This window comes from Vipera berus (genome assembly GCF_964194415.1).
Source record: "Vipera berus genome assembly, chromosome: 10".
Lineage (NCBI taxonomy): Eukaryota > Metazoa > Chordata > Lepidosauria > Squamata > Viperidae > Vipera > Vipera berus.
Window position 1 is genome coordinate 18237550 of NC_138213.1, and position 13664 is coordinate 18251213.

A 13664-nucleotide genomic window follows, 5' to 3' on the forward strand; every position below is an offset into this window, starting at 1 on the left:
CAGTGATGGCGAACCTTTTAGAGACCGAGTGCCCAAACTGCCACCCCAAACCCACTTATTTATTGCAAAGTGCCAACACGGCAATTTAATCTGAATACTAAGAAAAATACTTAGAAAAAACAACTCCTAGATTAACATCTTTTGTCTTAAAAGAAAAAAACACAATAACAAAGCTTTCAGTGATACAAGCAACTTTTTACTGAAAGGTAAAAGTTTGCATTTGGCATGCTTTTGAACAATTAATGTGATATTTGCTGTTGTATGCATGCTGATTATTTGTCTAACCTCGGCTTAGACTTTGTAAGTTTGAGAGCAACACATGCAGCACTCAGGTCATCAGTTAGTCTGTTTCTGGTGTCAAATTTGTTATAATTCAAAGCTGAAAACAGTGTGCTCGCTCCGGAGGCTTGTTTTGGCTAAGAAGAGGCTTGAGAAATGGCTGTTTCCTGCGAAATCTTACCCAAAGAGCGAGGCACATGTGCCCATAGAGAGGGATCCGAGTGCCCCCTCTGGCACCGGGGCCATAGGTTCCCCACCATTGACCTAAGCTTTAAGTAAAGTATACTCTTGGTAAAACAACGGGACAGGGTCTTTCTCTGCTAGATGACTGAGTGGGACACGTCTCCTGGATATTCATCGCACATCTTCATCCTTTCTGTATCGGATTTTAAGTGATCTGCCACACATCGGTGCGCTCCTCTCCACCTCCAGGCCTCAAGATGAATAATATTACAGCACCCTGGATTCCTAGCCAGCCTGTTGACTGTGCTGGTTGAGGTTTATGAGACTTAAAGTTCCCAACAAATATGGGATCAACAAGTTGGGAAGCTGAGCACTTTCATGTGCCCTTCAGTGCTCCCAGTTGTGCCGGATTTGAACATGGACCTGACTTTTTTTTTTCCTTCCATGTTTTTGTTTGCTAGGCCCGATGCGATGCTTCGTCTTTTGAAAGTGTCCGATGCACCTTCTGTGTAGATTCTGGAGCTTGGTACTATGAGGTCACAGTCATTACTTCCGGAGTGATGCAGATAGGATGGGCTACGAAAGACAGCAAGTTTCTCAATCACGTAAGTGCCGCTTTCTTCAGTGGGAATCCATCTGCAAATTGAACTGGCACCGGACAGATCTCCCTATCCCAGGGATGGCAAACTTTTAGAGACCAAGGGCCCAAAACCTGCCCCGCCTGCTCTGTCCCTGCCCCACCGGACCGCAGGGCCACCCACCGCCTCCATGTTCCGCCACAGATCGCCCAGGCGGCCCTGTGGTGCCATGGCAGCCATGCCCTCCGCCCGCACCCCGCAACATCATCTGCACGTGACGGGGCGAGGGCAGAGTCTTGGCCTGGCTGCCATGTCCTTGGCTGCGCTGCTCCGTGTGGGCCGTGCCTGGAGGCGACTGTCCTCTGGGGGGGGCTGCTGGTGAGGAAGGGGCCAGGGGGGGGAGGTGGGGCTGGGGCGACACCACGCATGCCCACAGAGAGGGCTCCGAGTGCCGCCTCTGGCACGCGTGCCATAGGCTCGCCACCGCTGCCCTATCCTCTCACATCTTTCTCCCACCTCCGAAAGTTTGGCTTGAAAGCAACTTACATGGATAGTGTTCTTTGTGGCATGTTTGCTGAACTACCTTCCCTGGAATACTTTCCTGGATTTTGCTGTACAAAGCATTTGTAGAAGCCAAGTAATCTTTGACTTCTGGTAACTTGCATCTTTCACCCAGAGGTGAGAGGTGATCCTCTCTAGCAGGAGCCATGGTGAGTCATTCGCCCAGCTGGCATTGCTCTTCAGGCCAGCTGATGGCCATTCATAAAGGGGGAGGGCTCTGAACAGGAGCCCGGGGGACAGAAGTTCAGATCTCTGCTCGTCTTCCGGGCTCTTTTGGCAAGCTTGAGCTTTTCAGCTTCTTTCAGCTTAATCTTTGCTTTGCAGCAGGTCTGATCAAGACACAGTTCTCTTGCTCTGCTGATCTTCCCATAATTGGTTCCTGGTCACTTGTGGGCAGTGGAATGGATGGACCCGTTGCCCAACACTTCCTCACAGGGTTCCTCTGTGAAGATAGGATCCCAGCAACGTGGAGAGGGGACGGGGTTCAATTGTATTAACGTAGAACTTTGATAACACTTAAGGTTAGGAACACGAGGGCTTTGTAGTGAAATGGTTTTATTTAGCCCTGTTTCCTCTTAGAGTTCCTTCTGACAAATCTCTTATGGCTCCTAGTCCTGTCCTTTTAGGCTTTGCACGCCAAAACCACCAGACACAAAGACAGTTCCCCCACCCCCATGCTATCACTGTGCTAATTCCCTGAGGACTGCCTAGGATGTCAAACCACCTAGTAGTGCTGTATCACTATTATCCTTTTCATCTTTCCTATAACCTATTTCCTTAGCTTCTTATAACTTTATTGTTTGTATCTCATGATTTATGTTGATTGCCTTTATTTAGTATCCTATTATGATTTCTGCTGTTTACTTATTTAGTGTCCTATGACCAATTGTTGTTGTTTTTAGTTGTGAAGTCGTGTCCGACCCATCGTAACCCCATGAACAACATTCCTCCAGGCCTTCCTGTCCTCTACCATCTTCTGGAGTCCATTTAAGCTCACGCCTATTGCTTCAGTGACTCCATCCAGCCACCTCATTCTCTGTCGTCACCTTCTTCTCTTGCCCTCAACCTTTCCCAGCGTTAGGCTCTTCTCCAGTGAGTCCTTCCTTCTCATTAGGTGGCCAAAGTATTTGAGTTTTAGCTTCAGGATCTGGCCTTCTAAAGAGCAGTCAGGGTTGATCTCTAGAACTGACCGGTTTGATCACCTTGCGGTCCAAGGGACTCACAGGAGTCTTCTCCAGCACCACAGTTCAAAGACCTCAATTTTTTGGCGCTCAGCCTTTCTTATGGTCCAACTTTCACTGCCATACATTGCAACTGGGAAGACCATAGCCTCGACTACTGTATACGCACTTTTGTTGACAGGGTGATGTCTCTGCTTTTTAGTGTGCTGTCTAGATTTGCCATTGCTTTCCTCCCGAGGAGCAAGCGTCTTTTAATTTCTTGGCTACAGTCCCCATCTGCAGTTATCTTGGAGCCCAGGAAAATAAAATCTGTCACTACTTCCATTTCTTCCCCATCTATTTGCCAGGAATTGAGAGGGCCGGATGCCATGATCTTGGTTTTCTTAATGTTAAGTTTCAAGCCAACTTTTGCACTCTCCTTCTTCACCTGCAACAAGAGGCTCTTTAGTTCTTCTTCACTTTCTGCCATTAGAGTGGTATCATCTGCATACCTTAGGTTGTTGATATTTCTCCCGGCAATCTTAATTCCAACTTTTGATTCATCTAGCCCTGCCTTTCTCATGATGTGCTCTGCATAGAAGTTAAATAGGCAGGGCGACAGTATACAGCCTTGCCGGACTCCTTTCCCAATTTTGAACCAATCAGTGGTTCCGTGTACAGGTTCTGCATATAGGTTTCTCAAGAGACAAATAAGATGGTTTGGTACTCCCATCTCTTTAAGAACTTGCCACAGTTTGTTGTGATCCACACAATCAAAGGCTTTAGCATAGTCAATGAAGCAGAAGTATGACCAATACTGAGTTTGTATCTTATGATTTGTGATGATTGTATTTTATGATTATGATCATGATTTATCACTTGTTGCTTGTATGTACACTGAAAGATCATGCACTGGAGACAAATTCCTTGTGTGTGTCCAATCACACTTGGCCAATAAAGAATTCTGTTCTATTCTTTGACCCATAGAATAAGTGGGGAAATTACACTCAGTTAGATATTCCGTTATATATTCAAGTTGGACAGTATTTAATATTTTATTGTTATGTACATGTAGGGGTGTGGGTCTATACATACGTTGTATGTAGTATGTTTTGGGGTGTGTCATGTATCTGTCTCACTTTGAGAGCGGGCAACTACATTTCATTTTTGACGTGCGCCATTGTGCCCACAGTAAGAAATGACAATAAAGATTACCTTATCTTATCAGAACACAAGCTGACAGTTAGAACAATTAATCAGTGGAACAACCTGCCGCCAGAAGCTGTGAATGAATGCTGTGAATGTTGAGATTCTCCTGATTATTAGATAATTCTGTAGGCAGAGCGTGACACATCCTTTAAATCCTTAAGAGGTGCAATTAACTTAAATACTGTTTTTAAATTAAAAAAAGGTTAGGAAAACTCTTTAAATGGCTCTGGGTCAAATTCAGAGAACGAAATGCTGTATTCTCTATTTCCTGAAGGAAGGTTATGGCATTGGGGACGATGAATACTCCTGTGCTTACGACGGCTGCCGGCAGCTGATCTGGTATAACGCCCGAAGTAAACCACATTCCCACCCTTGCTGGAAGGAAGGTATTATGTTGTCCCACTTTTTTATCCTCATTGCTGATGTTGTGTGTCACCATGCAGGTGGCTATTGTTTTCTCTTAGCCTAGAATGTGGAGCACAGACAATCATCTAATTTTCAGTGGTAGGAAAATCTTACCAGTGGATGGAACCAATTGCAAATAAGTGGCTCTAAGTCAGGGGTGTCAAACTCGCAGTGTCACGTGATGTGTTGCAATGGATTGTGACTTTTTTCCCTTCCCCCATTGCCAGCAATGGGGTGGGCGCAGTTTCAGCATGATGCCTCCGGCCCATGGGGCCAGCAGTTTGACCCCCCTGCTCTAAGTGTTCAAGCAGAAGGTGGGCAGCCATTTTTGAGGGATGCTTTAATTTGGACTGCTGCGTTGAGCAAAGGAGTTGGGCTCTGTGGACCCTTTCTGTCTATGATTCTAACACAGGGACTTAAAAACGGGGGGGGGGGGGGAAATGTCATGAAATAGATTTTTGAACAGTGGAACAAGATACCTGCAGTTGCAGGAGTCTCACTCCCCCAGAATTTTTTTTTTATGGGAATATCTGTACACCTGTTTCCTGCGCTTATTGTTAGTTCAGCTCTTCCGCAGTGATCTTGTGAGTTCCGGAGGCCTTCCTCCATGGAAACAGGGTAAATTGCAAATACTGTAGCTAATTAGTAGGCTAATGTTTGGTAGGCAGAATAAAATCAATAGACTGCGTGTTGCGAAGATGGCAGTGGACTTTGCAGCAAGCCTGACTTTGTCAGCCATTTGTGGCACCGCTGCCTCTCATGAACATCGCATTGATGAGAGCCATACTTCTCTTAATATGTCAAACGCATTAAGTCATAAATGTAATAATTCATCTTGGATGGAAATTTGCAGCATCTCTCCATATTACAAATTGTAAATAGTTTTTTCAGAAGACAACATATACCTGCAGTTCAATTCTGTGCAGCTTTCTAAATCCTTTTTTTTAAATATGGTGAAATGCTTTGGATGACAGTGCTGCTAGTAATGCAACTAGTAAATCATGGTTGGCACATCAGAAGCCAACTTCAGAAATAGGTTCATTCTTTCCATCTCTTATTGTTATCTCCCTGCATTCCACTATTTCTAGAGTGACTGATGTCAGTTCTGATGCTGCTGATTTAACTTTTATCTTAACCAGGATTCGAACCAGGCTTACAAATCCTGATTAAGATAACTCCTGGTGTTGGTAGTTTTCTTGGTTTTGGTTAGATGGAATAAATATGGTTATAACTGCCAAAAGGAGGAGGACAGCATTTATTCTAAGATAAATGTCCCCGTTTGCAAGACTGGCTCTTAATTTGCAAACATGTAATTTATAGAGAACAGTCATATATCTTCTCCACATATCTGAAGATTTATTAAAAGATTTTTATACATAGGGATAGAAACACGCAAAAGTGGGGAAGATGGAAACGCGAGTCCACAGATTGTTTCAAACCCCTTACATAGCATGACTGGGTGTTATGGGGGAACACAAATGTAACCTAACTGAAATGGACTTGGGGCTCTTTCGGTGATTGTCAGATAAGACCTGAGCTGCCTATTCCTCTTCTGCAAGGCGCAGTGATGGTGTCTCGGTGATATCTGTGTTTCAAAGAACTTGTTTTCTTATGTTTAACTCAGGTGACACTATAGGATTTTTACTGGACTTGCAAGAGAAGAAGATGGTTTTTTATTTAAATGGGGACCAGCTTCCTGCCGAGAAGCAAGTCTTTTCATCCGCTATGTAAGTACATTCTTCTGAGGGTGAGGGCCATTTTGCAGGAGATGTCCGTCTTTGCAGAATTAGGAATAAATATTTAGCAAAGCTAAGACTTGACCTGGAGGAGGACCAAAACCTGCCGTAACCGAGGGAGCCCAGCTGTATATACAGATTGCTCTGATTCATACAAAATGTGAGGATTTATTGGCTTGTGTTTTTACCAAGCAGGATAGGTAAATCCACTCATTTTGATTGAATATGGTATTAAATCACTGGGGCTTTGTGTAATAAATCGTGGTTTTTAAAATTCTCGGATGTGAACACCACGGTACTATGGCCTTGCTTTGGCCTTTTAAAATAGTGCTTTTATTTTCATGTACAGCTGACCCAGTTCTTATATTCTTCCTTCCCTTCCTCCGCCAGCCTATTTTCTGGGGCGATCCTTGTTTTGTGCTTTCTGTAACTGTTTTTCTGTTCCTGCTGAGTTTTCTCAAAGCATATCTCCAGGCTTCTTCCCTAATGGGATATAGCAATTTTGAATTTCCAGTCCCCGAAGCTAAGAAAAGGAGAGGCAACAGCTCAAAGTGTCATGTTAACAATTGTTGCAAATAACAATAATAAAAAAATTGGGTCAATCCCATGGGTGACCTGATTTACCACCATCACAAGTTGTGACCCTGATGGGCAGACTCTGTTACAATCATAATTTGAGGACCACCTGTATGCTGTCCTCAACTTACAACACTAATGGGCCCTACCCATCAAGACCATAACTTGTGATGGTTGTAAATTGGGTCACCCTTTTGTGGCTGGGGAATTCTGGGACTTGACATCCACCCATCTTCAAGTTGCCTAGGTTGAGAAACATTGATGTAGAGCAGGGGTAGGTGACCTTGGCTCTTTTATGACTCATGGACTTCAACTCCCAGAATTCCTGAGCCAGCCAAGCTGAGGGGAAAGGGAGAGGTTTCCAAGCTGAGCCATGCTGGCTCAGGAATTCTGGGAGTTGAAGTCCACGAGTCATGAAGGGGCCATAGTTCCCCCATGCTGGCTCAGGAATTCTGGGAGTTGAAGTCCACGAGTCATGAAAGAGCCAAGGTGGCCTAGCCCTGAGTAGAGCATGCCTATCAATCCATGCTGATAAAAATTACTCCTAGCCACAGAAGTCATCTGTGCCTTCAAAAATAAACACAACACCTCCAGCTGTGAATGCCAACTACCCTGATGGCATTCTTTCTCTTAAAAGAAGTGTTGGGTATGATAAAGGTTGTAATCCAGGCTTTGGAGAGCCACAAAAGACACACAGCCATTGTCTGGCTTTAAAAATCATGGGTATTTTCACTATGAAGAACTAACTGCACTGATTTTTTTCCCCTCTCCCCCCCCCCCATTATTGCACAGTTCCGGCTTCTTTGCTGCAGCTAGTTTCATGTCCTATCAACAGTGTGAGTTCAACTTTGGAGCAAAGCCTTTCAAATATCCGCCATCTACAAAATTTAACACCTTTAATGATTATGCCTTTCTGACAGCAGAAGAGAAAATCATTTTACCGAGGTAATGTGCCTGGATCTGGAAAGCTGGGGTACGCTTTTGTGCTCTGCATCTTACCTTTGTTTGCAGATAGTAAATGATTGTCTTCCTTAGGTGAGGAGTTAATGGGTTGCTTAACGTTGGTGTAAATGTGACGGCCTCATCAGCTATGTGTATATTTTTCACCATCTACTATTTAATCTTCAGACACAGACGCCTGGCCTTGTTAAAGCAAGTGAGCATTCGAGAAAATTGCTGTACGCTTTGCTGCGATGAGATAGCTGACACAGAACTCAGGCCTTGTGGACACAGGTACCTCAAGAAACAGTGACTTTTGATCAGTGTTTCCTATCATTTCAACCCCAATTCTCCCCCCCCCACCCCCATCCATTGCCCTTGGCAGAGTGAACACCTGCTGAGCACATCTGGTTTAGATACATCCATACACTGTGATTTGTGATCACAATTTAGCCCCACATTTCTGTCGCTAAACACGCCAGTTGTTAAATGAGTTTTGCCCCATTTTACAACCCTTCTTGCCAGTTGTTAAGCCATTCATTACAGTGGTTAAATGAACCGTGCAGTTGTCAAGCGAATTTGGCTTTCCCCCTTGACTTTGCTTGCGAGAAGGTTGCAAAAGGTCCCAGGGCACTGCAACCGTCATTAATACATGCCAGTTGCCAAGTGTCTGAATTTGGATCACGTGACCGTGGAGAGGCTGCAACGGTCGCAAGAGTGAAAATTGGCCCCAGGTCACTTTTTTTCAATGCTGTTGTAATTTTGAATGGTCACACAGGAATGGGTGTAAGTCAAGGACTACCTGCACACACACACACACACAAACCCAAGCAATGTTCAGCAGGGTATCCAAATCAACACTGTGGTAGACAGCGTTGTGTTCCAAACCCTGCCTGTGCCTCAGTGACGGGTCTTGCCTCACACCACTCAGATCACCATCTTGCTGACACGCAGCTTTACCGGGCAAGAGAGGAAGCTTGTTTTTGCGTGCTGCTTTCCCTGTTAAGGTCTTGCCAGCTGTTCTCATTTTTGGAGAAACGTTACCTGAGTGACTCACCCTAACCTACAGCCTGAGAAGGCCTGATTCCTTCTCTTCCTCAGGGCTCTATCCCATTGATTGATTGATGGATGAAATTTATGCAGCCGCCCATCTCACCAAAAGGCACCATAGTTAAACCAAGAATCATAACACCCACCCACCCCCCAGCAAATTCAAACATAAAAACCGTAATATAGATATCCGAAAAAACCAAAATAGAACCATAAATGGAGGGAGAATAAAATGGATCCCTCAGCAATGGAGTCATCAAGAGGAAGCCTCCAGCTGTTCATTTCATCATTCCCAATTATCCCCGGATTAGATCTGCTAAGAGGAAGTAAATGTTGCCTGCTTAAAATCTGCACCAGTGTTTCTCAATGTTGGCAGCGTTAAGATACATGGACTTCAACTCCCAGAAGCCCCCAGACAGCTAGAAAATTCGGGGAGTTGAAGTCCATCTATCTTAACGTTGCCAATGTTAAGAATCACCGATCAATGCATTCCCACTTCCACCTAATAAATTCCTGCCCTAGAATGCACCGTGTTCCCTAGTTCCTTCCAAATATTTCCTTCGTGATAAGAGGTGCCCAGCCCAAACCCACAATAACCCTCAGTGTATTTTGCCCCCGTTTTAACACTTCAGGTTGCTTGCCCTCTTCCGGAAGACACCGCCTTAGTAACCTCTCGCGTTCTTGCCTCTTTTAGCGATCTCTGCATGGAGTGTGCCTTGCAACTAGAAACCTGCCCTTTGTGTCGGCAAGACATTCAGACCCGCGTCCGACAGATTGCTCACATTTCATGACACGGGGAGAAAGTCTCTTGCGGATTTGCCTCCGGACCATTCCATCCAGCGTCAGAAGAAAGGCAGCTCAAAACAAACTCCATCTGCCCCACCCCCACCCCATCCTACCCCCCCAGGTGAAGCCCAGCCTCACCCCCATAAGGACCAGAGATGGAAGTCTGTTTGGATTGCTGCAGCGTCTCCATCGTCGTGAGATGCTTTCGTTGAGCAGTCCTGAAAGTTGGTGGTGAAAGCTGACTTACCGTTTTAATTTATCCTCATTCAAGACTCTTAGGAAAGCCTTCTTCATTCCTTTCTCTGGTTTATTTTTTGCCTTTCCTTCTCAACTCTTTCCACTTAACACACTGAAGACTTTGCACTGGAAACATTTAATGCATAATCTCCTAAAACGGGGATGTAGCTGTTTCCCAAAGCCTTTGTTTTTGGCAGCCATTATACTTTTTTTTTTAAATTACTTTGTCACTGTAGTTTCCTGCTGGTCAGAGTACAACCCCTCTATATATATTTTGGACTGTTAGCATGGAAATGTTAAGAGACTTGAAATCTACACGAAGAAACTGGTTTTTGAGGAAAATTGGTTATTTTCATTCATATTTCTAATTTCTTCAATTTCAGTACCTTCAATTTTGTGAAAAAGAAAAAAAAATAATTTTCAGGAGGAATTCTTATAAATGCAGCCACAGACTGGAGATAGTTTATTTGATAGTTTGATATTCTGGGTATTTTTAAGGTACCATCGATCATTGCTTTTTTAAAAAAAACAACAACACCCAATCTGTTCTTGCAAGTTCTGTACATTTTGAAAATACTGAGCTATGGATCTTAAGATCTGGGAAGAATATGGAGCAAATGTGTTAATATTGTTTTGAAGAAATACATGTTTGAATAGCAAATAGCCTGATTTGATTAACTCCTATTTAGGATGATTCTAACTAATTTTTATATTGCGGTGTTTGGCTCACATTACTTCTGTGAAACAGTTGCATCAATCTTGTTCCCTCATGGATTTCTGAAGTAGCTGAAGTTGTAAGATAATGCAAAGCCATATCAAAATGTTCATCCTGCGCTGGACCTTAAGAAGGGGGGGGAATCTCGACCACAATTAACTGATTCCTTTCTTAAGATGCATATCATTATAATGTTTCAGGTGAGTTTCTGAGACAAGAACAGAATAAAATGTTAGGAAAAGTACTCGGGGAAAGACTGAGTAAAAGAAATTGCGTAATCCTTTTTACGTTTATGGCATTGCCACATTTAATGCTAGCATATTTATTTTTACAGAGTCAGGGAAATTGCAACTCTTAACTGGAATCAAAGTTGCCCCCCATTTTTTGTAATTGCACCACGAAGAGGCCCAGACCCATAAAAAAAGATATAGATGTGGATGGGGTGTGATTTAATTGTTAATATTTAACACGTGCAGAGCGGCTAGCAGCTCCCTGCCTCAAAATTGATTCCCAGGTTTAAAATTAGTAGTATGTCAGGAACATCTTATTAAAAAAATTCTCTTGTACAAACATGTAAAAAATGGAATGGAATAGAGAATGGAGTGGAGTGGAAGTCCACTTGGAAGTCTTCTAGCCCAGCCCCCTGCTCAAGCAGGATTTTGTTGCTCAATAGGATTGAGACAGAAGTATCTGATATATAGACATAGGTCATAGGCCTTTGTGGCTATTCAGTAGGGCAGTGTTTCTCAACCTTGGCAACTTTTAAGGTATGTGGACTTCAACTCCCAGAATTGCCCATGGTTGTTAAGCAAATCTGGCTTCCCCATTGACTTGGCTTGTCAGAAGGTTGCAAATGGTGATCACATGTCCCCGGGACACCATTATAAATATAAACCAGTTGTCAAGCGTCTGAATTTTGATCACATGACCGTGAGGATGCTGCAATGGTCATAAATGTGAAAAAATTGTCATGCGTCACTGTTTTCAGGGCCGTTGTAACTTTGAACGGTCACTAAACAAACTCTTGAAAGTCAAGCACTGCCTGTATTGCCGATCTCTTATTGGAGGGCTGCGTAGGTTAAAATAAGTACCATTCTGGTGTCCAACAACAGTGAGTGTCAAGCCAAACCAAAGCCAGTGTGCTGATATAAAGGTAAAGGTAAAGGTTCCCCCGCACATGCGTGCTAGTCGTTTCCGACTCTAGGGGCCGGTGCTCATCTCCGTTTCAAAGCCGAAGAGCCAGCGCTTGTCCGAGGACGTCTCCGTGGTCATGTGGCCGGCATGACTAGATGCCAAAGGCACACGGAACGCTGTTACCTTCCCACCGGAGTGGTCCCTATATTTCTACTTGCATTTTTACGTGCTTTCGAACTGCTAGGTTGGCAGAAGCTGGGACGAGTAACAGGCGCTCACTCTGTTACGCGGCACTCGGGATTCAACCCGCCAAACAGCCGACCTTCTGATCGACAAGCTCAGCGTCCTAACCCACTGAGCCACCGCGTCCCTTGTGCTGATATATTTATTGTTATCTAATAGCTGCCTTGTGACCTCATTCTTAATGTTAATACTACTTTTCTCCAAATCTTTCCTTGGGGATTAAGTGTATTTTTATTGTTGGCTGACGTTTTCCTTCTTGCAATATAGACGAACCCCTAGATCAGGGTATCCCAAACTTAGCGACTCTTGAGACAGGTGGACTTTGACTCCCACCATGGCGGGCTGGGGTATTCTGGGAGTTGAAGTCCTCACGACTTAAAAGTTGCCGATGTTGGAAACCCTCATCTTTTGGGGACCAGGGGACCGGTTCCACGGAGAGAGGTTTTTCCATGGCTCAGAGGGGGCCTGGTTTTGTGTGCTGCCTGCATCTCGCAGATGGGGCTTTGCTTGTTTGTGCGGCCCAGTACTAGTCCACACACTGGGGTTTGGTGACCCCCGGATTAAGCAATGTGCTGTAGCTAAAATTCAGCATATGGCTTTGGCCTGTCCTCGACTTACAAGGCATAACTGAAAGAAGTAGCATGACCATTTTTCACACTAATGACCTTTGCAGCATCCCCATGGTCATGTGATCCGCATTTGGCCCCTTGGCAACTGGCACGTATTGATGACAATAGTCGCAATGTCCCATAGCGAAAAAGATTGTAAAGTTGGGCACAACTTCCTTAACTGCCTTGCTGAGCAATGGAAATTCTGGTCCCATTTGTGTTGTAAGTCAAGAACTAAACCAGCACAATACTTCCAGCTGTTAACAGTGGAAGCTAGTTAATGTACAAACTAAAATTGTCTCCGCAACAATTGCTTTCCGCTAGAAAGATTGCTCACCCCAGAATATTTGCACCTGCCTTGTTCTTCACTCTGCATTCAGTCAACATTCGTCCTTCTTCATGTAATCAACAGTTTGATTTGATTAATAGCTACGTGCTTGAAGCAGCGTCTCCAGTCTTCAAAATATCCGACTGATTCATTCTGGTTTGGTTTCCACTCTTTCCTACTCTGCAGAACTCAGAGCTGCTTACGATGAATAAGAAAGATAAATGCAAATTTCAAAACGCAAATAATAAATTTTTAGCACTGCAGTTTAAATGCTAAATATGCTCTTTAAGCAAATCATTAAAGCAAGGTTCAAAAATTCTAACACACGCAGTAGAAAACAGGCAAAAACGAAGCAGAGCGCTGCCAGTAGCCAAGACAAGCAGCAGCAGCAGCAGCAACCGATTAAAGAGAAACTTCCTAACAGGGAGAACAATTAACCAGTGGAACGGCTTGCTTCCAGAAGTTGTGGGTGCTCTAACACTGGAGGTTTTCAAGAGGAGACCGGACAGCCACCTGTCTGGAATGGTGCAGTAGGATCTCCTGCCTGAGCAGGGGGTTGGACTAGAAGACCTCCAAGGTCCCTTCGAGCTGCCCAAGAGATAATTCGTTTCTTTCCATGGGATTCAGAAGGGATGGTGTCTATCCCAAAATGCGGGTGCACTTCATCAGCATACAGCGGACCCAAAATAAGTCTGTAGATATTTAAACAACATGCACGGAATTGTTTTAAGCATTTTCACGACTCGCAGACACCGGAGCTTTCCCCCCAACACACAGAGAGAGAGAGAGAGAGTCCGGTTTGGCCGCTTCCAACCTCCACGTGTTTTCGAGCGAGAGGCCCCGCCCCTTCCGCATCTGATTGGCCTTCCTCGGAGAACAGAAGCACCGCCCCACTCGCCTCCCTTCCTCCCGATTGGTTCTCTTGCTGAACCCCCCC

At 44.4% G+C, this 13664-nt stretch overlaps 2 protein-coding genes across 4 annotated transcripts in view; one reads left to right on the forward strand and one right to left on the reverse strand.

The window, feature by feature from the left end:
- Positions 1-10378, forward strand: part of RSPRY1 (ring finger and SPRY domain containing 1) — a 37277-nt gene extending 26899 nt beyond the window's left edge. For all 3 annotated transcript variants that reach the window (XM_081336226.1, XM_081336227.1, XM_081336225.1), the window contains exons 10-15: positions 924-1067; positions 4245-4356; positions 6000-6102; positions 7480-7632; positions 7816-7920; positions 9371-10378. In XM_081336226.1, the coding sequence (XP_081192352.1) occupies positions 924-1067; positions 4245-4356; positions 6000-6102; positions 7480-7632; positions 7816-7920; positions 9371-9467 (714 nt within the window). In that variant the 3' untranslated portion in view covers positions 9468-10378. The remainder of the gene's footprint in view (positions 1-923; positions 1068-4244; positions 4357-5999; positions 6103-7479; positions 7633-7815; positions 7921-9370) is intronic.
- PLLP (plasmolipin) overlaps positions 1-13664 on the reverse strand; it is a 286192-nt gene that overhangs the window by 232499 nt on the left and 40029 nt on the right. The window lies entirely within an intron of this gene.